The sequence below is a fragment of the Oreochromis niloticus genome, unplaced genomic scaffold (assembly GCF_001858045.2).
Source record: "Oreochromis niloticus isolate F11D_XX unplaced genomic scaffold, O_niloticus_UMD_NMBU tig00001668_pilon, whole genome shotgun sequence".
NCBI lineage: Eukaryota > Metazoa > Chordata > Actinopteri > Cichliformes > Cichlidae > Oreochromis > Oreochromis niloticus.
This window is the reverse complement of record NW_020327444.1, coordinates 47855-74551: the sequence shown is the minus strand read 5'-3', so window position 1 is coordinate 74551 and position 26697 is coordinate 47855. Positions and strand designations below refer to the sequence as shown.

At 41.2% G+C, this 26697-nt stretch overlaps 2 protein-coding genes and 1 long non-coding RNA gene across 5 annotated transcripts; 1 reads left to right on the top strand and 2 right to left on the bottom strand.

The window, feature by feature from the left end:
• Positions 1-4219: 4219 nt before the first annotated feature.
• On the bottom strand, positions 4220-7083 carry LOC109199772 (uncharacterized). 2 transcript variants are annotated; one of them, XR_002060067.2, is made up of 4 exons: positions 7063-7083; positions 5957-6283; positions 5774-5869; positions 4220-5079 (listed from the first exon to the last, which is right to left on the bottom strand). It is a non-coding gene; the product is annotated as an uncharacterized LOC109199772 (long non-coding RNA). The 2 variants fall into 2 exon arrangements; XR_003217594.1 differs by having other exon boundaries at positions 7058-7069.
• Positions 7084-16530: 9447 nt separating this feature from the next.
• On the top strand, positions 16531-25588 carry LOC112844844 (gastrula zinc finger protein XlCGF7.1-like). 2 transcript variants are annotated; one of them, XM_025904443.1, is made up of 3 exons: positions 16531-16572; positions 20512-21529; positions 24733-25453. In XM_025904443.1, exon 2 carries the CDS (start codon positions 20638-20640, stop codon positions 21526-21528), a length of 891 nt encoding a protein of 296 aa, XP_025760228.1. In that variant the 5' UTR covers positions 16531-16572; positions 20512-20637; the 3' UTR covers position 21529; positions 24733-25453. The 2 variants fall into 2 exon arrangements, with proteins under 2 accessions (XP_025760228.1, XP_025760229.1); XM_025904444.1 differs by lacking the exon at positions 16531-16572 and having other exon boundaries at positions 20019-21529; positions 24736-25588.
• On the bottom strand, positions 21539-24713 carry LOC102081433 (zinc finger BED domain-containing protein 4). Its single transcript, XM_013267952.3, has 2 exons — positions 23029-24713; positions 21539-22853 (listed from the first exon to the last, which is right to left on the bottom strand). The coding sequence occupies exons 1-2, from the start codon at positions 24324-24326 to the stop codon at positions 22631-22633; spliced, it is 1521 nt and encodes a 506-aa protein (XP_013123406.2). The 5' UTR covers positions 24327-24713; the 3' UTR covers positions 21539-22630.
• Positions 25589-26697: the final 1109 nt, after the last annotated feature.

Here is a 26697-nt window from a genome sequence, read left to right as displayed (position 1 = left end):
TGTTGGGGAAAATCATTAGATTGTGCTCACTGTCCTCATACTAGCAAGGATGCCATGTGGCTATATTGCAAACTGTATGCTAAAAACTCACTCCTATTACTTTCAGTCCTGTTACTCATATAAAGAGTAGACTGAGTACCAGTTACAGGAGTGAGTAGAGTCAATGGATTAAATGATTTATTAATGTGAATATTTGTTGATTTTACTCTATTTACCTGATTTTTAAGTTGTACAGTTGAAATTACTCGAGTTGTTGAGATTCATGTTCAGTTTCGTGATATAAATAAATACTGATATGAAGTCAATGCAAAGGTGGAGAAAGACACAGCATAATATCAAGGAAAGAAAAGAAACTGAACTGCACCTTGTTACCCCTCGAGACTTATTGGGACACATATATGTGCAAAATGCATGAGAATCTGGGTTGTTGTGCAGAAGCTTCACCACTTGAAAGTGATGACTGTCGATCTGGATGATCTTGTGAAAGCCATCACACAGAAAACAAACTACATGTAGGGAGAATGTTCTGAGTGCAAGGATCTCTCTTCCCAGTCTCCATCCAGTACAATGCAGAGAGCCAAGTGACTTATCTCCAGCAGGCAGTAGTGGATTAGGAGCACAAGAATGACCCCAGTGGCAAAACATCCAGAGTAACAATCAAAAAAGAGACGAGGCTTGAAAGCACAAGAAGACTTGATTCATGTTGACCTCTGAAAATGAGCTCTGAAAATATAGCACAGAAATACAAGCAGTCCACTTCAGAACATCACACCAGCACACAGATGTGCTTTATATACATACATCCTCCCATCCAACATCCTTCTGCACAGTGTCCCCATCAAGACTTAAGGGCCCACCAGCAATCTGGCAGCACTTGTCACCAGTGCTCAATTACATGCAGAGGGCACATTCACAATCCACTTTTGCAGTGATGCTTTCAATAGAGACAGAGAGGGAATTGTTTTATGTTTTCTACTGAACTGTTCAAACTAGTATTCACTGCTGGGACATGAAACGGCGAGCCACAGAAGGGTCCACTGGATGGTGTGGGATGAACCCTCAAGAGGACAGAACAGAAGAGCCCTTTCCTCTACTCCCTCTTCACCCACGACTGCAGACCTGCTGATGGTTCCAACACCATCATTAAGTTTGCAGATGACACCACGGTGATTGGCCTCATCAGTGACAATGATGAGGCCGCCTACAGGGAGGAGGTGGATCGTCTGGCTGAGTGGTGCGACACAAACAACCTGCTGCTTAACACTGAGAAGACTAAGGAGCTCATCGTGGACTACAGGAGGAATGCTGACCCACATCCACCCATCCACATTAAGGGGACGGCTGTGGAGCGTGTGAGCAGCTTCAAGTTCCTGGGAGTCCACATCTCTGAGGATCTCATCTGGACGACCAACTGCTCCAAGCTGGTCAAGAAGGCTCACCAGCGCCTCTTCTTCTTGAGGACTCTGAGGAAGAACCACCTGTCCTCAGACATCCTGGTGAACTTCTACCGCTGCACCATCGAGAGCATCCTGACCAACTGTATAACAGTCTGGTACGGGAACTGCTCTGCCTCGGACCGGAAGGCGTTGCAGAGGGTCGTGAAAACTGCCCAGCGCATTGCCGGAGCACCACTTCCTGCCATAAAGGACATCTACAGGAAGCGGTGTCTGAAAAGGGCTGGGAAAATCATCAAAGACCCCAGTCACCCATCACATGGACTCTTCACCTTCCTACCCTCTGGGAGGTGCTACAGGAGCCTCCGGACTAAGACCACCAGGTACTGGAACAGCTTCTTCCCCACAGCTGTCAGACTCCTGAACTCTGCCTCCTGACATCTGACCCACATTAAACTCATGGACTGCACATATACACACCCACAACCACCTACACACACACACACACACACACACACACACACACACACACACACACACACACACAATGGACAACTGTACCCTCAAACACACAATAATAACATGGACTGAACCACCACTCACAACCACTAGCACTTTATACAGCCTCTGTAGAAATTATCCACATATCTCACTTATCTTAACTGCACTACTGTATAGTTCTGTGTAAATAATCATTCTGTACATACAATAATTTTTAATCGTACAAGTGTTCATAACTTGCATAGTTCACATTTCTGTATAACTGTATATCTCATTTCTGTATAGTTTTTATTTCATATTTATATCCTGTTCATAGCCTGTACATAGCTTGTACTCACTACAGCCTGTACATACTTATAGTTATAGAATATTCATAACATACTTCACACCGTGTACATTATAACATACCATAATAGACCCATTTCTGTAATATACTCACATATCTATAGTTTTGCTAATATATATTGTAATATATCTATATCATGGCTAAAGCACTTCTGGATGGATGCAAACTGCATTTCGTTGCCCTGTACCTGTGACATGTGCAATGACAATAAAGTTGAATTCTATTCTATTCAGAAATAGCACCAACTGTCTTGTCAGCAACGGGAAATTTCAGATGCTGCAGAACTGTTTACTGTGTGGCACAATTTTATATGAGTGCTTGATGTTTGTTGTATATTAGCTGCTATGACAACTCAGATTCCCTCTGGGATTAATAAAGTCTCTTTCAGTCTGAAAAGGCAGAAATGGCAATCAAGTTGTTTGAAGCAGTTGAGAAAGCAGTTCAGGAGATGGCTAAAGATGGGCCATCAGTTCCATCCACTGAGGACACATCAGGCAGTTCTCATTTCCCAAGAACTGACATACAGGGACGTCAGCTGCCAGTGCACAGCAAAACAAATTGTGACCTGTGAGTGCTTTAATGCAAAGCATTTCACATTCAATCAACAGACAGCACCCACAGCCACAGAAACTGTGGCAAAAAGGTCACACAAGATTGTTTTCACAGAAAACTCCCACACACGTGCACACTAAGATCCAAACACACTCAGGACATGTTCAGTACTGTTACCCAATATTCATTCCTTGTTGCTTTCTTCAAATATGTTTGGTTGATCTTTCATCCAGTTGGTTAATAAATTACATGATAATAAATTTGATAAGCTTGAGGTTTGTGTCTACTTGAATTGATAAATGTGCCTCTGGATCGATACGATTTCTGCTTATATGTCGAGGTTAGTGCTGTGGCAAGCAAGATGAGGACCCAAATGCAGGACTCACAAGACACAGAGGGATAGGGAGGCAGCTGTATTAGTATAGCAAGCCATTCTGTTCAAAAAAGCACCAATAACCAAAACTCAGGACATAACTTAAATGACTTAACATCATCCAAAGAAACACCTCAGACTTCAGATCAGATCCATAAAAATTCAGAATAAGACTAATTGTTATTAAAATGTCTCAAACATTCAAAGACATGATTTTCTTTTTTCCTGTCTGTGAGCCAGAATCATCATGGATAAAAGCAGCAGTGTAAGTGTGTATGAGGCATGTTGTATGTTTTGAAGAAAGTCTTTCAGACTTGAAGTCTGCTGACTGTAAAATAAACAGCATGTCAGGGGTAATACAGAAACCCCTCATCACTGATCACACACAAATTTCAACATGTTGACCTCTAACCCCTGTTTAGTCTATAACTCTTAATAAATTTAACTCTTAATGAATTTTTTTGTTATTGTTAAATACTGAGTGACAAAAAAGTCTTAAATCTAACTTTCCTGAAGTTGTAGGAACCCTGCTTCCATCCTCAAACACCGGGAGAATCCCAAGACGAGAACTGCTGGTGACCAAAAGGATCACGAAGGCTCATCTCACATTGGCCAAAATGATCTCAATGATGCCCAAGTCTTCTGGGAAAATAATCTGTGCACTGGCGAGACAAAAGGCTCATCTTTCTGGAAAGTCTTAGTCCCCTTATATCTGCACTGAAAATAACAGCATTTCATAAGAAGAACATCATACCAACAGTCAAACATGGCGGTTGTAGTGTGATGGTCTGGGCTGCTTTGCTGCTTCTGGACAATTTGTCTCACTTGATGAACATGAATTCTGCTCCCTATCTGATAATCCTGAAGGAGAATATGAAGCTATCAGTTCATGCCCTTTAGCTCACTCAGATTATGCAACAGGGTAATGATGCAGAAAGCCCACCTCTGAAAAACAAAATGAACATTTTGCAATGGTGTCGTCTTAGCACAGACTTTAGTCTGAGCCTGACCTTAAACTGCTGGATTAAAACATTCAAACATATTGTTGAAATATAAATAAATATAAAAACATGTTTAAAATGTTCATGCTTGTACTTTCATCATGTTATTCAGAAATGTTAACCTGTTGTAACTGTGAAGCTCATCAACTTCACACTTGGCAGAATATCACCCTAACAGTACTCTGAAAGACCAGGTAACAGAGAACAGAGGAAGATGAGACAGAAGGAGGAATCGACACTCTGGGAGCCAAACACATGAGAATACATGAAAATCTGTACAGAAACAATGAGACTTTAATGTGATAAAGGTTTCTGTGGCTTCTTGTTGAACATGTGTTTCAAAGGCAGTGTGCAGCTAAGACTCATTGAAAAAAATAGAGAAAAGGCTAAATAAAAACCAAAGATTCAGAAAAAACCAACATAATGCCTTTGTCCTTTGTCCTGTCCCAGCAGAGTGCAGCCTGCTAGCTGCACGCTAGCTTCGGGTACTCCTGGGTGAAGGTTAAACAAGAGGACATTAAAGTTCATTCTATCATAAAGAGGAAATTAATATAATAAAACCAAAGTTCAATATCTAGACAATGGCACCCGAGAAACTGTTACTTTGAACATCACTGTTTTTGATCTGATTATGTCTCCCTTTCTCCAGACGTAACATGTGTATCTCCCAATGTTTCCCTGTGTGGGGTTTTTCAGAGTCAGACTGATATCAGCACGATCCTATTGGAAAACTATCAGTCACACCAAAAGTGCCCGTGTCGCAAAGCCGACTTAAGGAGTGGCTCACGGAAGCAGATTCAGCCAAATGGAGAAGGAGAGCCCTGGGCGGATGGTGGCATGTCAACAACATAGCTGAAGATTTGGAGAACATGTCCTCAAAGCCTCAGCAGCTTCATCCCAAGAGGCCTGAACCTAAAAAAGAAAGGAAGAAACCGTCTAAACAGAGCAAATCTCCCAGACTCGCTCTTCCCAAAAATGGCAACACGGCAGTTTCATTAAAACCTCTAGGAGGAGCTCCAGTGCCTCTGACAGCAAAGTCACTGATCACTCCTAAGACTGTCAAACGCTCTCTGGCGGCGTTTAAAGACATTTTTGCTTCAGTCATAGAGTCTTCGACCGTGGACAGACGTCAGACTAACAGATGTAATGTCAGATCACGTCCGTCTGAGGAAATCTGTGTAGCAGGCAGTAACACTCATGCAGCTGACAACAGCCCAGACAACCAGGAGACCACACAAGACAGCAGGTATCAGCTACATAACATGCAAGGAAAAGCCTGAATTACTCTTAACCTCTGCCTTTGTTAGATTTTCAGTATATTTCTGACTGTCGTTCATCTTTTATCAGCAGGTCACAAGCCCCCTGAGTTTGATGGGTGAGTCTGACAGATAAAATTAATTCATGATGAGAGCCCGGACTGCCAAAATGAAATAAATATATCATTAAATAATTAATTAAATGTGTCAATAGTTTAATTACATGTGTCATAAGTATTTATTTAATTAATTCCAATAATAATTAATTACTGCCACATTTAATTAATTATTTAATGGTGTATTTAATTAATTCATTATGGCAGTCCTGGCGTTCCATACAAGAGACTCACCTGACATGAAATAGTGTTGAAAACTATATGTGAGACCCCCAAAAAACACAAGAACAAGAAGAACTACGACAGCTGTGGCCCAAAGTGGAAGTTTTTCTGTGGAGAAACAAAAAATAAATGCATAAATAAATTATGACCTTTGAATTCTGAAGTTAATCTGAGCCACTGTCCACCAGCTCTGACCTCTGACATAGTGCAGCACTACTTTCTGTCTCAGGATGTCTTTGTCCCTGTAGATGGTGCAGATGTATCCTCCTGTGTCTCTCTGTGGGCTGTTTCAGGGTCAGACTGAAGTTTTCAGCAGGTCTTCATTCATTTCTGTTCGGTGTCTGTAAAACTTGTCCTGTTTCATAAGTTTGCCACCTTTGTTTGAATACTCCTGAACTATCAAGAGTTCATGGTCAGAGCGAGTCCACTCCACTCTGGTGTTCTCAGGCAGGTCAGGTGTTGTTTTGCAGGGCAGGGTGACAGACTCTGAGCCTTCCTCCACCTTCACCTTCACGTGATGATCTGAAAGGACAAGAAACCACAATATCAAATATAGGACCAATAGCAGTCACACTCATGGCAAATGACAAGTTTCTGCATTTCTGACCTCTGACTTCACTAATGTGGCTCACTACTCTTTGCTTTGAGTGGTAACTAAACTGGAATTTATGAACTGCTGCTACAGCTACAGACAATTGAGGGATCATAATGAATGTTTCAGTGTTTTAAAAGAAATCTTGAGTTTTTCATCATGGACAATATGTAAAAAGTCTACTGACATTTGTCTCCCTGAGCAGAGAAGACAACTCTGCACACCTAAAAGAATGCAATGCCATATACCACAGAGGCTGTATCAGTAAGATCTTATTTTAGTTTACTTTCCTGCTCATGTTTGTTGTTTCATTTTAAGGTTCGGTCCATTGGAAATCTTTATGTTAGGTTAATCAAGACTGTTGCGGCTCCTCCAACCAAAGGCTGCGGCAGGCTGAACATGAGGACACAGATGACGCGCAACAATAAACGCATAAAATACACTTCTGTAACATTTGCACCTTTTAGTCCACATGCAACTGTCCAATATACAAATCAGCACATGGGATTAACTATTAAACAAACGCACAGACTGCACAAACAAATAACTGCAACTCACAATGGCTGCACTAATTACTATGCCAAATTACAACTTGGCCTATGGCATCAATTAGTGCACAAATATACAAAAAACATCAAGTTACAGTCAAAATCTATCAAAAGCATTCAAGCTGCGGTAAACAGAAGGTTTTGCCTCATGCTCACCCTACCTTTCTGCTCATCAACATCAGGTGCGGTGAACAGGTGAGTGCCACCACATTTATCATCTAACACACCCATGAGACACGCCCCACACCCGTGCACCAATACAGTGAGTCCATTTAAACCAACTCACTTAGTCAAAAAAGAGCAACTCATGGCTCCTACAAAGACTTTCAGAACTATTCAGAAAAAACTTGGCTTTCTTGTTGCTTTTGGGACTATTTGAGCTTCATCTACTGTACTGACTTTTACTCTTTCATTACAGCAGGTTTGACCTTTGACCTGCAGCTGGATGTCACTCAGTCTCTGTTCTCCTCCTCCAGCACTGATGGAGCAGGTGTAAATACCGCTGTCAGTCAGTTTGGGTTTCCTCAGAGTGAGGCTGAAGTCTTTTGTGTTTAATGCATAACGACTCATTGATGTGCGCCCACTGTAGCGCTGGATTTGCCCTTTAAGATCGTCTCCTCCTTTTCCTTGTAGGTGGACAGATTTGGGATTGAGGTCACTGCGAGTCCACATCACTGTGGGATTGTCCTCAGGTATCGAACCTTTGTAAACATAGTGCAAGAGGACAGAAGTCTCCCCCTCATATCCCTCCACCACCACAGCCAGAGCATGCTGGGAAACTGTGAAGACACAACAACAGAAATCAAAGGAATGTTTGGGTTTGATTTAAGGTTGAAATAATAGATTACAAGTAACATTATCTTTAGGGAACATTTTACAAAGAAATGACAACATTTTAATCTTTACATATTTAAATACAGTGAAAAGGCTGCTGTGTCTGAAGGAGCTCTCGATGTATCAAGAACAGTTTAATGCTCCTCAGCACAGATTATCCAAGTGTCCTTTTCTGTCCTGAATGGATGAACACATTCTCCCAAAACACTCCTAAGGAAACATTTGGGTTAGGTCCCAGCTGCAAAAATGGACCACTAGGAGCAGAAATAGCTTTAAATGATCAACTAAAAACGTTCCAACATGCAGAGATGTAGTCAGTGTTGGGGAGTAATGGAATACATGTACTGACATATTTAAAATACACAATATGAGAAACTCTATTCCGTTACAGTTAACGTTTACATAGGTGGTAATCAGATTACAGTTACTTTGTTGAAATAAATGCACGGCGGTCTTTTCCTGTTTTATATATTATAGGCTACTTAGGTTATCCCCACTCTATGCCTTCTCCAATGTTGGTGATTAAACAAGTTCGGGCGCAGGTTTAGCTCAGTTGGATGAGCATGTACACATATATCACATGTTGCATGCATATCGCTGTTTCGAGCATGACTCATGGCCCACTTTATTTATTTTTGGGTTCTTTTACTCAAATTCCATCAGGGTTTAATAAAGTTTCTCTGATTCTGATTACCAGAAACCAAAACAAAACACATAATAAAGGCTCTAATGCAAGCATCCTGCTGGTGGTGTCAGTTACACAATGAACCCAGAGCCAGCAGTGCACGGGCAGGAAATCATTCCTCACTTGGAAACTCCGACACCACTTCATAAGAAGAATGGGACGGCCAAAACTTCAGTATCTTTGATGTACTATTGCTGTGTGATTTCTATTAGTATTCATTAAGGCTGCTTGCTACAGAGCTAACATTGTTAGTTGTAGTTAGTTGATGTTAGTTCATAGACTGCAGACTGTCAGGCTGTTTCTCAGTACTCATGTATGCGAGTCCGTACTCCAGTCGTCACTTGTCCAGACTTTGTAAGTTCACACGGGAGTCCGGACTCCCGGAGAACGCAGTGCGATCGTCCCACAACTGAAATTGCAGTGTACTTGATGGTATCACTGGAGTTTTTATTGCCATCCCCTCTTAATTTAACTGTGATTAATGTTTGCAATGGAAATTACACATGACATAAAAATTACACATGTAGTAGATTTCTTTGAGAGGAAAAGATCATTTGAATTGAACAAATATTTAAAATATAATGTCATCATTTTTGGAGCAGCCTTCGGGATCTCCAAGTATTAACATGCTGTTTTTAGACTTGGTGGATAGCATTAACTACCTGCTAGCTGCAAATAATCATGTGCAGTTCAACAAGATTATTAACAGACAAAAAGAAAACATATTACTGATACAAAAATAGTTTTCTAAACAAGATCACTGCAAAAAGTGCAGCCTTACCTAATGTCCACCATACTGTTACTCATCTTATATTATGATTTAGGCTTAGAGTCCTGCCGTATCAAAAGATGCCAGCTGAGCTGGTTCATGCATCTTACAAGGATGCCTCCAAACGGAGCTTTTTCTAGGCATGTCCTAATGGAGGAGGACCAGGGCAGAACTGGGACTCGCAGCTTCAGTTAACATTGACACACTTTGGCAACAATAGCAGATATAGGTGTCCACTTCATTGCATGTTCCTGTCACCTGTCTGAGAATGATGTTGTTGTGATATAAAGGATTATCAGACCCGTCAATAAAGCCTTTTATCTGCAGCCATGACCTGTCACCGAGCTAGCTTAGCACGGCTAGTTAGCCTCTCAAAGCTCAAACTTTCAACACAAAGTCGCTCCAGACTTTCTCACACCACCCCTCGCTCTCCTACATTAAAGCCATCATTACATCGGTAATTTCACACACTGCGTGTATCTACCTGTGCGATAATGATCAAACTTCGGTCTGAGTGCAAGATAAACATTGTTTACAGAGTTTCTTACACACCTTTACAAGCACTTGTAAAGGTGTGAAGGTGGTTTATTCAAAGACGCAGACTTGACACTGAGAGGCAGACAGAATATAACACATGAAACTCAATGCTGAACATGAGACACAAATCCTGAAACATGAATAAACAGAAACATGGAACTCTAATCATCATCATCATCATCATCATCAACACAAGCACTACAAGAAAATAAGAAAACAATCCATTATGCAAAAACACACCAAAACATAACAACTCAAAATACTTTATCAAACTGACCCAGAACCGTGACAGTTTTCTGATTCTGCAAAGAGACTGAGGACAACAAAGCCCAGAGAACATGAGATACACAACATCCAACATTCAGACTCAAACAGCCTCCATAAATGAAGACTACCAGTTTGGCCCAGTTATAGTAGGGCTGGGCCATATCATACCGTTATAATGTTAGGCAAAAACCCATCTCCATTGAGACTGTGTCAGCTCCCAAACAGACAAAAAACAAACTAAAAACCAGCAATAAACAACTTAAACATAAAAAATCACAAAGAAAGAACAATACAGTATCCACATCTGAACCAAAGAGTAAAACAGTGAAATGTGGATTATTAAATATTAGGTCTCTCTCCTCCAAGTCTCTGTTAGTACATGATTTAATAATTGATCAACAAATCGATTTACTCTGCCTTACAGAAACCTGGTTGCAGCAGGATGAGTATGTTAGTTTAAATGAATCAACACCCCTGAGTCATTCTAACTACCAGAAATCTCGAAGCACAGGCCGAGGGGGCGGTGTGGCAGCAATTTTTCACACCAGCCTATTAATTAACGAAAGACCAAGACAGACTTTTAATTCATTTGAAAGCCTGATGCTTAGCCTCGTCCACCCCAGCTGTAAAACTCAGAAACCAGTCTTACTTGTTATCATCTATCGTCCACCTGGGCCTTACACAGAGTTTCTCTCTGATTTCTCAGACTTTTTATCTGATTTAGTGCTCAGCTCAGATAAAATAATTATTGTGGGTGATTTTAACATCCATGTAGATGCTAAAAATGACAGCCTCAACATGGCATTTAATCTGTTATTAGACTCAATTGGCTTCTCTCAAAATGTAAAAGAACCCACCCACCACTTTAATCACACTCTAGATCTTGTTTTAACATATGACATAGAAACTGAACATTTAACAGTGTTTCCTGAAAACCCTCTGCTGTCTGATCATTTCCTGATAACATTTACATTTACAATAATTGATTACACAGCAGTGGAGAGTAGACTTTATCAAAGTAGATGTCTTTCTGAAAGTGCTGTAACTAAGTTTAAGAATATAATCCACCCACTGTTATCATCTTCAATGCCCTGTACCAACATAGAGCAGAGCAGCTATCTGAACGCTACTCCAACAGAGGTCGATTATCTTGTTAATAATTTTACCTTCTCACTACGTACGACTCTGGATACTGTAGCTCCGGTGAAAACTAAGGCCTCAAATCAGAAGTACCTGACTCCGTGGTATAATTCTCAAACACGTAGCGTAAAGCAGATAACTCGTAAGCTGGAGAGGAAATGGCGTGTCACAAATTTAGAGGATCATCATTTAGCCTGGAGAAATAGTTTGCTGATTTATAAGAAAGCCCTCCGCAAAGCCAGAACATCTTACTATTCGTCACTGATTGAAGAAAATAAGAACAACCCCAGGTTTCTCTTCAGCACTGTAGCCAGGCTGACAAAAAGTCAGAGCTCTACTGAGCCAACCATCCCTTTAACGTTAACTAGTAATGACTTCATGAACTTCTTCACAAATAAAATTTTTATCATTAGAGAAAAAATTACCAATAATCATCCCACAGGTGTAATATTATCTACACCTACTTTTAGTACGATGTTAAGTTAGACTCTTTTTCTCCAATTGATCTTTCTGAGTTAACTTCAATAATTAATTCCTCCAAACCATCAACGTGTCTTTTAGACCCCATTCCTACAAAACTGCTCAAAGAAGTCCTGCCATTAATTAATGCTTCAATCTTAAATATGATCAACCTATCTCTAATAATCGGCTATGTACCACAGGCCTTCAAGCTGGCTGTAGTTAAACCTTTACTCAAAAAGCCATCTCTAGACCCAGCAGTCTTAGCTAATTACAGGCCAATCTCCAACCTTCCTTTCATATCAAAAATCCTTGAAAGAGTAGTTGTCAAACAGCTAACAGATCATCTGCAGAGGAATGGCTTATTTGAAGAGTTTCAGTCAGGTTTCAGAGCTCATCACAGCACAGAAACAGCTTTAGTGAAGGTTACAAATGATCTTCTTATGGCCTCTGACAGTGGACTCATCTCTGTGCTTGTCCTGCTAGACCTTAGTGCTGCGTTTGATACTGTTGATCATAATATCCTATTAGAGCGATTAGAACATGCTGTAGGTATTACAGGTACTGCGCTGCAGTGGTTTGTATCATATCTATCTAATAGACTCCAATTTGTTCAAGTAAATGGAGAGTCCTCTTCACACACTAAGGTCAATTATGGTGTTCCACAGGGTTCAGTGCTAGGACCAATTCTATTTACATTATACATGCTTCCCCTAGGCAGCATCATTAGAAGACATAGCATAAATTTTCACTGCTATGCAGATGACACGCAGCTCTATCTATCCATGAAGCCAGGTATCACAGACCAATTAGTTAAACTGCAGGAATGTCTTAAAGACATAAAGACCTGGATGGCCGCTAACTTTCTGCTTCTTAATTCAGATAAAACTGAGGTTATTGTACTCGGCCCTGAAAATCTTAGAAATATGGTATCTAACCAGATTCTTACGCTGGATGGCATTACCTTGGCCTCCAGTAACAGTGTGAGAAACCTTGGAGTCATTTTTGACCAGGACATGTCCTTTAACGCACATATTAAACAAATATGTAAGACTGCTTTCTTCCATTTGCGCAACATCTCTAAAATTAGAAATATCCTGTCTCAGAGTGATGCTGAAAAACTAGTTCATGCATTTATTACTTCCAGGCTGGACTACTGTAATTCTTTATTATCAGGATGTCCTAAAAACTCGCTGAAAAGTCTTCAGGTAATCCAAAATGCTGCAGCAAGGGTACTGACAGGGACTAGAAAGAGAGAGCATATTTCTCCTGTTTTGGCTTCCCTTCATTGGCTTCCTGTTAAATCCAGAATTGAATTCAAAATCCTGCTCCTCACATACAAGGTCTTAAATAATCAGGCCCCATCTTATCTTAATGACCTTGTAGTACCATATCACCCTATTAGAGCACTTCGCTCTCGCTCTGCAGGCCTACTTGTTGTTCCTAGAGTATTTAAAAGTAGAATGGGAGGGAGAGCCTTCAGTTTTCAGGCCCCTCTTCTGTGGAACCAGCTTCCAGTTTGGATTCGGGAGACAGACACTATCTCTACTTTCAAGATTAGGCTTAAAACTTTCCTTTTTGCTAAAGCATATAGTTAGGGCTGGACCAGGTGACCCTGAATCCTCCCTTAGTTATGCTGCAATAGACGTAGGCTGCCGGGGATTCCCATGATGCATTGAGTTTTTCCTTTCCAGTCACTCACTATGTGTTAATAGACCTCTCTGCATCGAAGCATATCTGTTATTAATTTCTGTCTCTCTTCCACAGCATGTCTTTATCCTGTTTTCCTTCTTCACCCCAACCGGTCGCAGCAGATGGCCGCCCCTCCCTGAGCCTGGTTCTGCCGGAGGTTTCTTCCTGTTAAAAGGGAGTTTTTCCTTCCCACTGTCGCCAAAGTGCTTGCTCATAGGGGGTCATATGATATGATTGTTGGGGTTTTCTCTGTATTTATTATTGTGCGATCTATTGTACAATATAAAGCGCCTTGAGGCGACTTTTGTTGTGATTTGGCGCTATATAAATAAAATTGAATTGAATTGAATTCAATGATTAAAAAAAAATGAAATAGATAGAATATGGATAACCTGCCTTTCCGAACAGATTTTAGGTGGCACACGGCGCTCAGAAATCTGTCACAAATGTTTTAGTATGACTTTGCTGAGCTATGCAGCCGCACTGCTTGATGGACTGTTGGAGCATTACGGCTACCATAGTCGGGAGCCTCGCAGTGATACGGTGCTTCAACGTAATATTACTGCATTGTGTGTGTTTAACCTCATTTTAAGTTTTGTGGATATTATACATGGTTATGCTGAGGATATGTTGGCCAATTTCCACTGGAAATGCCTTTTGGTTAAACTGTCAGTGAGGAGTTTGCATTTGCACTGTTACATTTTTATATAACTTTAATGCACATAAAAAACAGCTGCTTGTTTAAATGAAAATACATTAATGGGTTTTTGCACTAATAATGTTGTGGAGTTGTAAAGTATTTTGTCGAGTGTCATTTATATCGTCAGTTATATCGTTATCGCAAATTTTCAAATATATATCGTGATAAATATTTTGGGCCATATTGCCCTGCTCTACTAGATATGAGCATACTTTACATAACTGTGAATGAATGATGATCAAGAGACAAACTTTGAAGATGCAGAGCATGATGTCACATCATCAGACTGTAAACAAACATCCACCAGGCTTCTTTGCTGACAGAGGTGATGATTCTCCCATCAGGGATCAGTAGAGTGTATTAACCTGTGGTATAAGCAGCAGTCACTGAAATATTACTGTTTCACATAAGAAATCTAGCACATGAAAGCCAGGGTGGGAGGGATCTCTGCAAACTGACTCACCTCTGCAAGTGTGAAGCTCAACAAAGATCTGACTCTGCAGTCACAGACAAACAAAACACTACAGCTGGGAGATAGAAAACGCTGTCTGGGTCTTGCTGGATGTTGCTGGTCAGAGTCCCAAACTATTTTTATCACTTCGGTGTATCTCAATATTCAGTATTTATATAGCGCTTTACTGGTCCCTAAGGACCCCAAAGCGCTTTACATATCCAGTCATCCACCCATTCACACACACATTCACACACTGGTGATGGCAAGCTATGTTGTAGCCACAGCCACCCTGGGGCGCACTGACAGAGGCGAGGCTGCCGGACACTGGCGCCACCGGGCCCTCTGACCACCACCAGTAGGCAACGGGTGAAGTGTCTTGCCCAAGGACACAACGATCGAGACTGTCCAAGCCAGGGCTCGAACTGGCAACCTTCCGATTACAAGGCGAACGCCCAACTCTTGAGCCACGATTGCCCCACAGATACGCTTGTTACAGATACGCTTGTTACAGATACGCTAAGGGAAATGAGAGTAAGGATATAAGCACACAGCCCCACTCCACTGACGACCTGCTGTTGGCCAACACCCTCAACGACTTTTACTGCTGGTTTGATGAGACATCAAGCAGCCTTGACACCTCCACCTTCCCCAACAATAGAGACACTTTGGTCCATCATCCCCCCACCTCCCCACTCCCACCAGCACAGAGCCATCACCACCATCAAAGACTTCACCCACAGGAGCCCCCTCCTCACTCCACAGCTATGAGGATTTCACACCACCTTCTCCCACTACAACCCTTCATATTCATGAAGCAGATGTGAGGACGCAGTTTGACCCTTTAGCCCTACTAAAGAACCCAGTCCGCCTGAGCTTATCTTTATATTTTTACATGTTGTAGTGCCATTTCTGGGAGTATTTTAAGTTGCTATACATCAATACAACCATTATATCCCAAATTTTAATCATAAGTATGCATCAAGTCATCAGTAACTACATAAATTGCAATAGTGGTATTTTTACACAAATTTCTAGTTAAAGTAATTTCAGAGTTTCATCCCTGAAAATTGTAAATGTAAAAAAGTTGAATAAAACAGTTTCCAAATTAAGTTTGAGTTTCTTCATAGTTTTATTTTCGAGATACACCAATTTGTATATACTGCAGCCACCAACTTTGAAATTCTCATTTACATGACTTATTTAAACATTCTCCTCTTGAATGCAAAATTCCTAAAAACATCTTTTATCCTTTAAGAGTAAATAAATCTGAAAGCTGTTCCATCCTAAAAGAGTACAACAATGTGTAGTTTATGATGTTCTAAAGGTTTCAGCATCTTTTTGAATTTGTCACATGTGTGGAAAGGTATGAGTGAGCCTTTGTATCATACTGTGAGTGATGCTCGTCAGCACACAAACCCAGAGTTTCTCTACAGGAACACAGAGAGAGTTATTCCCTGTACTGTAAGGACACATTCAGCATTGTGCAGTAAATCCAGATCATCCCAGTTAAATGATTACATGGATGTGAGTGTGGTCGTCAGAGCAGCACTGATCAGTGTCAGGTTATAATGACCAAGGTGTACACAAACACTAAGTTTGAGTGTGTGCAGTGAGACTTCAGTCAAAGCATTTAACTGAGGTGTGAAAAATAAGCTGAACTCTACAGCTTGTTGTGGTCCCCTGTGGCTTGACAGCCTTCCAGCTGTTCTCCAGCATTTTCATTTACAGTCATAAAATATCTCCACATGTTGCTCCCCTTTCTCTCTCTCTGCAGTCCAAATGCGTCTTCTGAGTCACGTGACGGCACAGTAACAAATCCCAGCAGGGCAGGAAGAAGGGGGCGGAGCAAAGTCCGTCTGCCGCATAAGAAGAGGTGTTCACACAGACAGAGCTGCTTTTTCATCCACAGCGAGTAAATAGTGAACCTCCAGGAGAGAAACAAACTAAAGTATCGGTCATATACCACTACCAACGTTTGGATCGATATCTTCATCGATCTGCACACCCTTGTCTCCTGGATCGTAGCTGAGATCAGCGTGAACCACGTGGGTCTCTGCTCCCTGACCTGTTTCCTGTTTGGAAAGATTTCCAGCTTCATCACGGAGTTTCTCTCGGTTTGTGGGCTCATCTAAAGGTAAGCACCGAGCTAACTTCAACACTAGATTTACTAACCCTGCGCACATTTGCAGAAATCCCTTGAACCCAACACCTACTAGAATATATGTATGTATGTATGTATGTATATGTATATATATATATATAGAAGCGGGTGGGGTAGGCGAGGTTATTTAGCTTCTTTGTGACAGAAGCCATTTTTCCTCGTTCACTACAAAGAATCGACTCTTAGAACAAACTTGTGAACTTCACATCACTACCAGCCTCGGGTTTAAAACTAGTGTTACTGGAGGGAGTTTGAAGGTTCAGTTTGTTTCACGATTGCATTTCACCCTGTCCCGATCCTTTTATTTGAGTTCGAGAAAAAACAACCAACACTCCAGAGAAGTCCAGTCAAACAATGATTTATTGATTACATGTACGTGGGAGAGGTCTGCAGCGTCACTCACTTACAGAGATCTCAACTAGGAAGCACACATCACACTACTTTTGTATATTAAAGTCCAGCCTCACAATACGTAAGCAGATATCATAATATGCGTCAGTTACTTGACTTCTATAACACTTAAAAACCGTCCTCACCGTCTCACACTCTGTGTGTTTCCTGCTGTTTTTCTCCTCGTACACGTCTCTGAAACATCCAGAGTACATTCTGTGCTAATCTCACTGAGCAGGCGTACAGGCACAGCCAAATGTCTCTAATCTTTGCCCTAGAAACAAGTCTAATATTTATCTGTGTCTGTAAGCGTGTTTGCATTGACACTCAAAAGACTGAATGCCAACTCTCATGAGCACATTTGCAATGTGAGCAAGGCAAGGCAAGTTTATTTATATAGCACAATTCAACAACAAGGTGATTCAAAGTGCTTTACAGAGACATTGAAAACAAAACAGATAAAAAGCATGATTTAAAATTGATTAAGACAAACAAACAAACAAAACAGTATATAAAATCAAAAATCAAAACAGTAGATAAAATCAAATCAGTAGTTAAAATGTAAGTTTTGAAATTTAAGCTTAAAAGTGTGGATTTGGTGCTTTATTCAAAAGCAGCTGAGAACAGGTGAGTCTTCAACCTGGATTTAAATAAACTGAGTGTTTCAGCTGATCTGAGGCTTTCTGGGAGTTTGTTCCAGATATATGGAGCATAAAAGCTGAATGCAGCTTCTCCGTGTCTGGTTCTGACTCTGGGGACTGATAAAAAACCGGATCCAGATGACCTGAGGGATCTGGAAGGTTCATACTGGGTCAGGAGGTCACTGATGTATTTCGGTCCTAAACCATTCAGAGCTTTATAGACCAGCATCAGAACTTTAAAGTCTATCCTCTGACGGACAGGCAGCCAGTGTAAAGACCTCAGAGCTGGACTGATGTGGTCCACTTTTTTGGTCTTAGTGAGGACTCTAGCAGCAGAGTTCTGAATGAGCTGTAGTTGTCTGACTGATTTTTTAGGTAGACCTGTAAAGATGCTGTTACAGTAATCAAGCCTGCTAAAGATGAATGCATGGACTAGTTTTTCCAGGTCCTGTTGAGACATCAGATCTTTTATCCTGTACTGTTTGTTCCTCTTTATGAGATAACTCCTCGTTTATCTCAGCCTTGGCACCAAGCACAGATGGATGACGTATGGAATAAAACAAGTTGGAGATGAACAGTTTCACCCCTGACTTGTTAAAATTAAATCCATTTGCTTTAAACAGATGCCTGCGTTCCCAAAAAATATTAAAGTTGTTGATAAAATGCACTGAGTGGTCAGTACATGCTGATATAAGCCATTTGTTCAGTGCAAACAATCTGCTGAATCTCTCGTCTCCTCCTCTGACGGGCGGTACAGGCCCACTGATGAATACAGCTGCATTCAGAGAGTTTACAGTATTTAATAATCCAGTAAAGTGCCGTTTCAGAGCCTCCGACTGTTGTTTGGACACAGCGTTTGACCCTGTATGCAGAACAATGTTTGTCACAGTTGGATATTCATCTGCAATTTGAAGAATTCTCTCCTTCAGGTTGTTGACCATATCCTTAGGAAAGCAGAGGACTTTAGTGTTCTTACCGCACATCCTTTGTACATCCTTTACGGCAGAGTCACCCACAATCAGAGTTTCAGGCCTAGCCTTTAGCTTTCCCTGTGGCCTTTTACTTTTCAACAGATTTTCAGACCTTACTTCGCTACTTTTAGGTGGATGGTTGTCCGATATAGATCCAAGGTCCTTTGATAGTGGAGCAAATCTGTTCTGCAGTTTCACATTCAGTTGTTTTGGAGGTTTGTTGTTAACCTTCCTATTCACGGTTGTCCAGTCCTGTTTCCTCCCGTATACAGGGGTAGAAGAGCTTCTCTGTCTCGTAGGAAGTGAAGGCCAGTCGGTTTCAGAGATTTCAGCTCGCTGTGCTCTGCCTGTGATACGTCCTCCCCCTTCCAGGAGACATGATTTATGTCTTGGTTTTGCACCAAGACAGTCCAAGGGGGGATTATTGCTTGAGGATTTATAATAATGATGCACAGAGTCTACTTTCTTGGTCATGTTATCTGTGCTCCTTAACTGTGTACTAGCTTGCTCATCGCCATTGCTTTGAATCAAAGGCAAGGTTGTTTCATTTCCACACAGTCCATTTACCTCCACATTTACTTCTAAGCGATGAATTTTTGTCTCCAGTACTGCAATCTTCTGCAGGAGGCTGTGGTAGTCATCTGTGGAGAGGGAGGGCATCTTGTTGCTAGTTAGCCTAGCAGTTAGCACCTTTCCAGGCTATCCGGTTGTTCAGTCTGACGTCACTAGCCGTGTCTGGGCCTAAACTCTGCTGCAGGTCCATATATCAAATGATCACTGTGGCATTACTGAGAGTTAAAACACTGTCTAAAGTCTTTCATCTTTAATAAAATGATCAGCGTTCTGCTCTACCATGTGTAACAATTGAGTTTATCATCCAGGCATCCATGAAAACGAAATTAGCAGGAAGTTAGCTCCCTAGATTCCATCTAAATACAATATAGCATGTCCCTACTGCGGGGGTTTAGAAACAAATTAAAACGTACAGCTCTGTCATCACTTCCAACATAAATAAAGACAGAAAACTAAACAGCAGTGACGTTTGTAGGGTTACTGAAGTTTGGCTAGCTGGTATATAGTGATGTGCTACGTGACCGCTAGCGACACAGCTATGTTAGCATAATATAAACAAGCTAACTTTTTTTTTTCCACTCGATAAAAGTTAACGTGAGTGTTCTCAGTGGTCAGGAACAAATGTAATCGCATGGCAGGATGCTGTAAATGGACCAAACTTCAGCCAGGAGAACAACTGAGATAATCCATCCACAATACGAGGTTAGTTATTCATGCTGCATGGGCTGTGCTGTAGTTACATCGTAAGGTTTTAAAAACTGAGCTTAAATAAATGATTAGCGGTAATAAAAGCCGAGGGAGGTCAACGGTGATCACTGACTGTTTTTAGGAGCTTTTTGAGATTAAATAGAAGAAAATACAAAGCATTAAACATGTTAACAACACAAAAGCCATATTAAACGCAGACTACTTTAGGCCCGGAAGTAGGATTCGTCGCGTCATCACTGAACAACCGGATTGGCTGTTCGGTGTCCAGACGCTGTAATCAGGGTTCAGCTGTGTCTAGGCCACAGACACACGGAGCGCTGAGGATAAGGTAACTAAAAATGTTGCTGTTCTGTTAAGAACACTTTAGTCCTAATGATCTATAAGTGTCCAGAAGCTCTCGCAGGTAAGCTCATACAGAAAAAAGGGAAAAAATCAGCATAAAAATCAATAAAAGAAGCAAAGCATTTGAAGAGCAAAGAGAGGAAGCCTCCACACTCATGAAAGGGGCGGAGAAAATAAGTATAAATACTTATTTAATAAAAGCTCACAAAATACCACTAATAAAAGGCCGGTTAGAATAATGTATTTCCCACAAATCACTGCCTCTGTTTTTGTCTCTGTCACTGCAGGACCAACGTGGATCGAGAAGTCAGCGCTCTCAGGAGGCCGACAATGTCGTTGAAGAAAGAAGTGGAAGAAAAAAATGCAACCGTGATGAGTTTGGGAAAGATTTTACTGTGAAAGCTTCCCTAAAAATGCATCAGGTCATCGACACCGGAGAGAGACCATTCAGCTGTGGAGACTGTGGAAAGTCTTTTACCACGTCTGGAAGCTTAAAAAAACACCAACTAATCCACACTGGAGAGAGACCATTCAGCTGTGGAGACTGTGGAAAGTCTTTTACCACGTCTGGAAACTTAAAAACACACCAACTAATCCACAGTGGAGAGAGACCGTTCAGCTGTGGAGACTGTGGAAAGTCTTTTACCACGTCTGGAAGCTTAAAAACACACCAACTAATCCACACTGGAGAGAGACCGTTCAGCTGTGAAGACTGTGGAAAGTCTTTTATCCACTCTGGACACTTAAAAAGACACCAACTCATCCACACTGGAGAGAGACCATTCAGCTGTGGAGACTGTGGAAAGTCTTTTACCACGTCTGGAAGCTTAAAAACACACCAACTAATCCACACTGGAGAGAGACCGTTCAGCTGTGACGAGTGTGGAAAGTCTTTTACCACGTCTGGAAACTTAAAATCACACCAACTCATCCACAGTGGAGTTAAAGCGTACACCTGTGATCAGTGTGGCAGAGCTTTTACTCAAGGTAACAACTTACAGAGTCATCTAGTTACCCACTCTGGAATTAAGGCGTACAGCTGTGACATTTGTGGAAAAACTTTCAGCCGGATAGACAGCCGTAACATTCACCTACGCATTCACACCAGACATGATGTGTACAGCTGTGATCAGTGTGGTAAACGGTTTACTACAAACACAGAGTTACGACGTCACATGTTTACCCACACTGAGGAACGACCTTATAAATGTGACCTTTGTGAGAAGACTTTTAAATCTCCACATTACCTGAAAGCACACCAACAGATCCACACCAGAAAGACTCTACAAGTGCAGTTACTGTGAGGTATGTATTTATATTTTTATCTTGTCAGCCCGACTGTTTGAAACAACTCTGCTCATCAAAGTGTGTTAGCATGTTAGCAATTCTACTGGCAGCTCTGAATGATTATTCAGACTCTAATCACAGGTTTTTAGGGATAGTGTTTGAGAATTGTGTTATTGTATCATTAAACTAGTATTACTTTAATGTAGGGATGCAACGATACCAATTTTTTCAAACCGATCCGATACCGATACTTAGATCTGAGTACTTGCCGATACCGAGTACAAAAACCGATACTTCTACCACACACACACATAAAAAATGCAATGAATTGGAAGACAGTTTTTTTTATTCTGTGTCAATAAAAAATAAAATATTAATAAAAAAGACCACAAAAATTACATTTCAAGTAAAAAATAAACACTTCTCTTAAATTGTCCAGTGTCCACATTGTAAACAAACAAACAAACAAAATAACTCAAGTATTTTGGAGTCTCCAGCTTTCAGACATAACGTTAATGAACCTATTGCAGACTATCCACATTGTAAAAACAAATAAATAAATAACTGAACTCTTTGGATCTCTTTCCCACTTTTCAGATTGAAAAAATAAACACTTCTGTTCAGAATAAAACAAATAAAACTTAGGTTTCAGAATAAAATAAACACTTTTGTTAAATTATTGCATAATGTCCATATTATATCCAAACAAAATAACAGTGAACTATGTGGCACTGTCTACAGCTTTCAGATTCACATTACATTAATGAACCACCTATTGCAGAGTGTCCACATTTTAATCAAACAAAAAAAAAATTCAGTCAGCAAGCAATAGTGTGACCTCCGAACTAAACTGTTTTTGGGAAAGTGAGAGGCAGGTTCTTTTTGATGAAAAGAATCATCTCTGCATGATCAGCTGTGAGCCTGTTTCTGCTTTCATTCACAATGTGTGACACTAAGCTGAACAGCCTTTCACTATCTACACTTGCACATGGTGCTGAAAGGTATCTGCCCGCCATTTTAGCCAGGTTTGGGAACCGCACTTTATTAACCATCCAGTATTGTAGAGGTTTGTCTTCTCGTAAAATTGCGGCCTCTCCAAGATATGTCTCTAACTCTACACTAGAACCTACCGCAGCTCTGCCCACTGATGCTGATGCCTGCTAATGCAATTTCATCAAACATGCTGTCAAAACTAGTTGTGGGCTGGTCACTGCGTGCTTTTCTTGAAGGTGGTTCATTCAGGTCATGATCCTCCTCTCCAGGCAACCTTAGCAGCTCAAGTTTTAGCATCTCCTTGGCATTTACAGCAGTTGTGGTGCTGGAGAAAAAACGATTTTTATATCTAAAACAGAAAGAAAAAAGTTAGCTGACAATTGTTTTGCTTACCATTTTTTTTGCAGTAACACAGTTACATACACAGTCATATTCACACATACAGTCACAGACACACAGAGTTACATACACAGTCACATTCACATACAGTCAAACAGTTACACACACACAGGCACAACACTCACCTGGGATCGAGTAGCGTGGCGATGCTATTGAGTGGGTTTTCCTCCACATCAGTGAACCGCGTCCTGACAGCTGCAGCCAAGGTTCCCATCATTGCTTTGATCCCATGGTCCTCGTCAGTCTCCCTTGTTAGAAATCTGTGGAGCACAGTGACGGCTGGAATGACGTCTGCAGCCGTGGCATCTGAAGAGCCGACTTTTTGAGTTAACTCCTCGAATGGACCCAGAACAGATATCACCTTCTCCAGCAGTGTCCATTGGTGAGCCGTGAGAGTATCAGGGAGTCCATATTCAGACACAAATATTCCCAGAGCCCGTTTCTGCTCGATCAATGACTGTACCATATAAAAGGTGCTGTTCCAGCGGGTCTGAACGTCTTGCTGGAGCCGCTTCACAGGCTGGTTGATCTGTAATTGAATGTCCTCGAGACGGGAGCTGGCCAGAGCAGAATGTTTAAAATGTCCAACTATTTTGCGGCCAACTGCCACCGCATCAGCAACACTCCTCTGTGACAGAAGGCCCTCATGAACAACCAACTGGAGAGTGTGAGCAGTACAAGGCAGGCTGGGCAGCTCAGCATAACTCATGGCCTTTATCATATTTCTTGCGTTGTCCCAGAGCACTACGTGGACGGACGTCTTTGGTATATCCCAGGTTTGAAGCATGCTATCGAAAGCAGCTGCGATGGTTTGGCTGGTGTGCGAGCCCCTGAACGACTTTGCATGTAGTGTTACTTGATGACGAACAAACTCCTCATCAATCCACTGCGCCGTTAAACTGAGGAGCAACATCGGGGACACACTGCTTGTCCAAATGTCGGTAGTGAAACTTAAGGCTGAAACCTCCTGCAAGAGGTTATGCACGTGTTTTTTTACATCTTCAAAAAGTTTTGGCAGCATTATGTCCGTGATGTATGGGCGGCTGGGAATCTCATATCGCGGCTCGAGTACGCTGAGAAGGCGGCGAAATCCTACGTTTTCCACGACCGACAGTGGCTGGTCATCCAGAGCGATAAAATGAGTTAGAGCCTCTGTTATTTTTACTGCTCGTGGATTTTCTCTAGACATTTTTTGTCGCTTTTCCAAAACCTGTGTTAAAGTGGGCTGTTCTGGTCTTGCGTTAGCCTTAGCAAACTCGGTGTACTCCTGAGCATGATGTGTCCTCAGGTGTTTTATTAAATTGCTTGTATTGAACGATGTACTCTCCTTCCCTCCCCTGGACACCTTACCGGTACACAGTTTGCACTCTGCCTTGCTTTTGTCATCTACACAAATTTTGAAGTAAGTCCACACTGCTGACATTTTGTTTAGCGTAGCTGCAGGAGCCGCCAGTCTCACTTGCCTAACCCCCTAGTGACATGTCCCCCTAGCGGCCAATCTAAAAAATTACAACAGAAAGTACAGGCCACCTTCTGATTCATGAAGTAAATTAGTATCGGTTCATGGTATCGGTTAGCTTTTACGAGTACGAGTACGTACACATTTTACAGTATCGGCCCCGATACCCGATACCAGTATCGGTATCGGTGCATCCCTACTTTAATGTTTTTACTTTTAACGTTTTTATAGCACATTAATTTGAGCTGAGTGTGATAATGTAAACAGTAAAATGTAATTGGACTTTGGCAGAGATGCTCTTTATTTCAGGTGACGTTCAGGATAAAAATGTTGAAGGACTGACTTACACTGTCTTTGTGTTTTTGTTTAGAAGCAGAGCGACACAGATGGATCAAGTTCTCAACCCTGTCATCGCTGTGGGAAAGACTTTTGTTGTGACCTTTGTGGAAAAACTTTAAGTCATTGAAGGACTCTGAAAATACATCAACGTAGACACACTGGAGACAAAATGAACTACTGTAAAGAATGCGGGAGAGGCTTCACCACTTCAAAGGACTTCAAACAATATGAACTCCTTCACAGTGGCGTTAAAAAGCATGTCTGCGATCAGTGTGGGTCATCCTTCATCAGTGCACGTCAGCTTGAAAAGCATAAACGAGTCCACACATGAGAGAAACCATACAAGTGCAGACACTGTCACAAAACCTTTTCACAATCATGTGATCATACTAAGCATGAACGCAGACACACGAAAGAGAACTTCATCACGGCGCCCCCCGTGTGCGGCAGCCTGTTACAGCAGCAATTTTTTATAACTAACGTATTAGTAATTAGATAACAAATTTCCCACGTGTGGGACTAATAAAGGTCTTATCTAGGAAAGAGTTTGAGTAATCTCAGTTCATACTCCACTCAGAAACGATTCCATGTTACAAATAAACTGTTACGTCTTGATTCCTGCTTTTACGTTAATCTTGTAAACAGTACATTTGCATAACGACTGAAACCGGCCCAATGAATGAACAATGGGCTGTGAGGTCAATTTCTTCATCATTAATATGCAAATTCTTATGAGCATTGATCAACAACCACTGGTCAATGGCCATGAGTACCATTCACAGAGTAAAAATTTGCATAATGATTATGAAGTTTACTGTTACCAATGATCAAAAACATTTACTAAATTATCTTCTCTGTGCAAACATCAGCGTGATGCAGGACTGAAATCATTGCCATCTCTGGATCACAGTGAATCTGCAGAGACAGAAAGATCCTCTTCTGGTTTCAGGGTCAGACTTAAACCCTTGAGATCAGGCTCCACAGAGTTCAGGTGGAGTCTTCTGTAAAGATCTGATGAGGCAGCTATGAATGAAAATGTGCCTCTTGTTACATTTTAAGCTTTCTAAACTGTTCTACTGTAGTGTTTGTGTTGAGTGGTTCGCTTTGTTCCAACAGTTTGATTAAGAAATCTGTTTCCTGTTATATTTTTATTGAATCCATTGATCCATGTGTTCTGCAGGTTTTTTTCAGCTTGTTTGTGTAATGAAATCCTGCAACAATTAAACCAGAATTTTATGTGTTAAATAAAGAAATGGTTTACTGACAAAGAGTTTGAGCCGTGATGTCATTTCCTGTATATCAGAGCAACACCTGAAGTGACCAGTGTTTAAAGTCAGAGTCAAATTTTGTGTCAGCGATGCTTCACTACGTTATCTGCTAACTGTTAGGGTGTAGAAGGACGAAACTCCCAGGGTGACCAGTGGCAGGAGCTTCCTGATGCAGAGAGTTGAGTGTGGGGGATATAAAAGAGAAGCTGAGGCATCCCAAGGTTAAAGCTGGCATAACTGAACTCTAATGTTTGATGTGTGTTTTGGCTCTCCTGCGCGCAGTAAATAATAGCTTGAACACAGCAGAGCTTGATATAAAGACCTGGGTGACAACTAACTTTATGCTGCTGATTATACTTGGCCCTAAAATACCTAGAAATATGGTATCTAACCAGATACTTGCTCTGGATGGCATTACCTTGGCCTCCAGTAACACCTTGGAGTAATATTTGACCAGGACATTAAACAAATATTTAGGGCTGTGTGATGAACCAAGTTGAAAAAGCAGAAGGAGTCACAAGAATTATTAGAAAAACAAAGTTTTCATTCATTTAGCCCAAATATTATATTTATAAAATTAATTAATGTTAAGCTCATAAAAATGTCAAAGAAACAAAACTGAACTCAGGCAAAGAACTGCCCACTACCCTCTCCCACTACAACTGCCGTTGTAGTGGGAGAAGGTGGTGTGAAATCCTCATAGGTGTGAAGTGAGGAGGTTGCTCCTG

What these genes read in the sequence shown, in the direction of transcription:
- LOC102081433 (XM_013267952.3), bottom strand. Translation starts at nt 24,326, where the DNA reads ATGTCAGCAGTGTGGACTTACTTCAAAATTTGTGTAGATGACAAAAGC. An exon ending in GCCACGCTACTCGATCCCAG is followed by an intron (nt 22,854 to 23,028) that starts GTGAGTGTTGTG and finishes TTTCTGTTTTAG; the next exon opens with ATATAAAAATCGTTTTTTCT.
- LOC112844844 (XM_025904444.1), top strand. Translation starts at nt 20,638, where the DNA reads ATGCATCAGGTCATCGACACCGGAGAGAGACCATTCAGCTGTGGAGAC.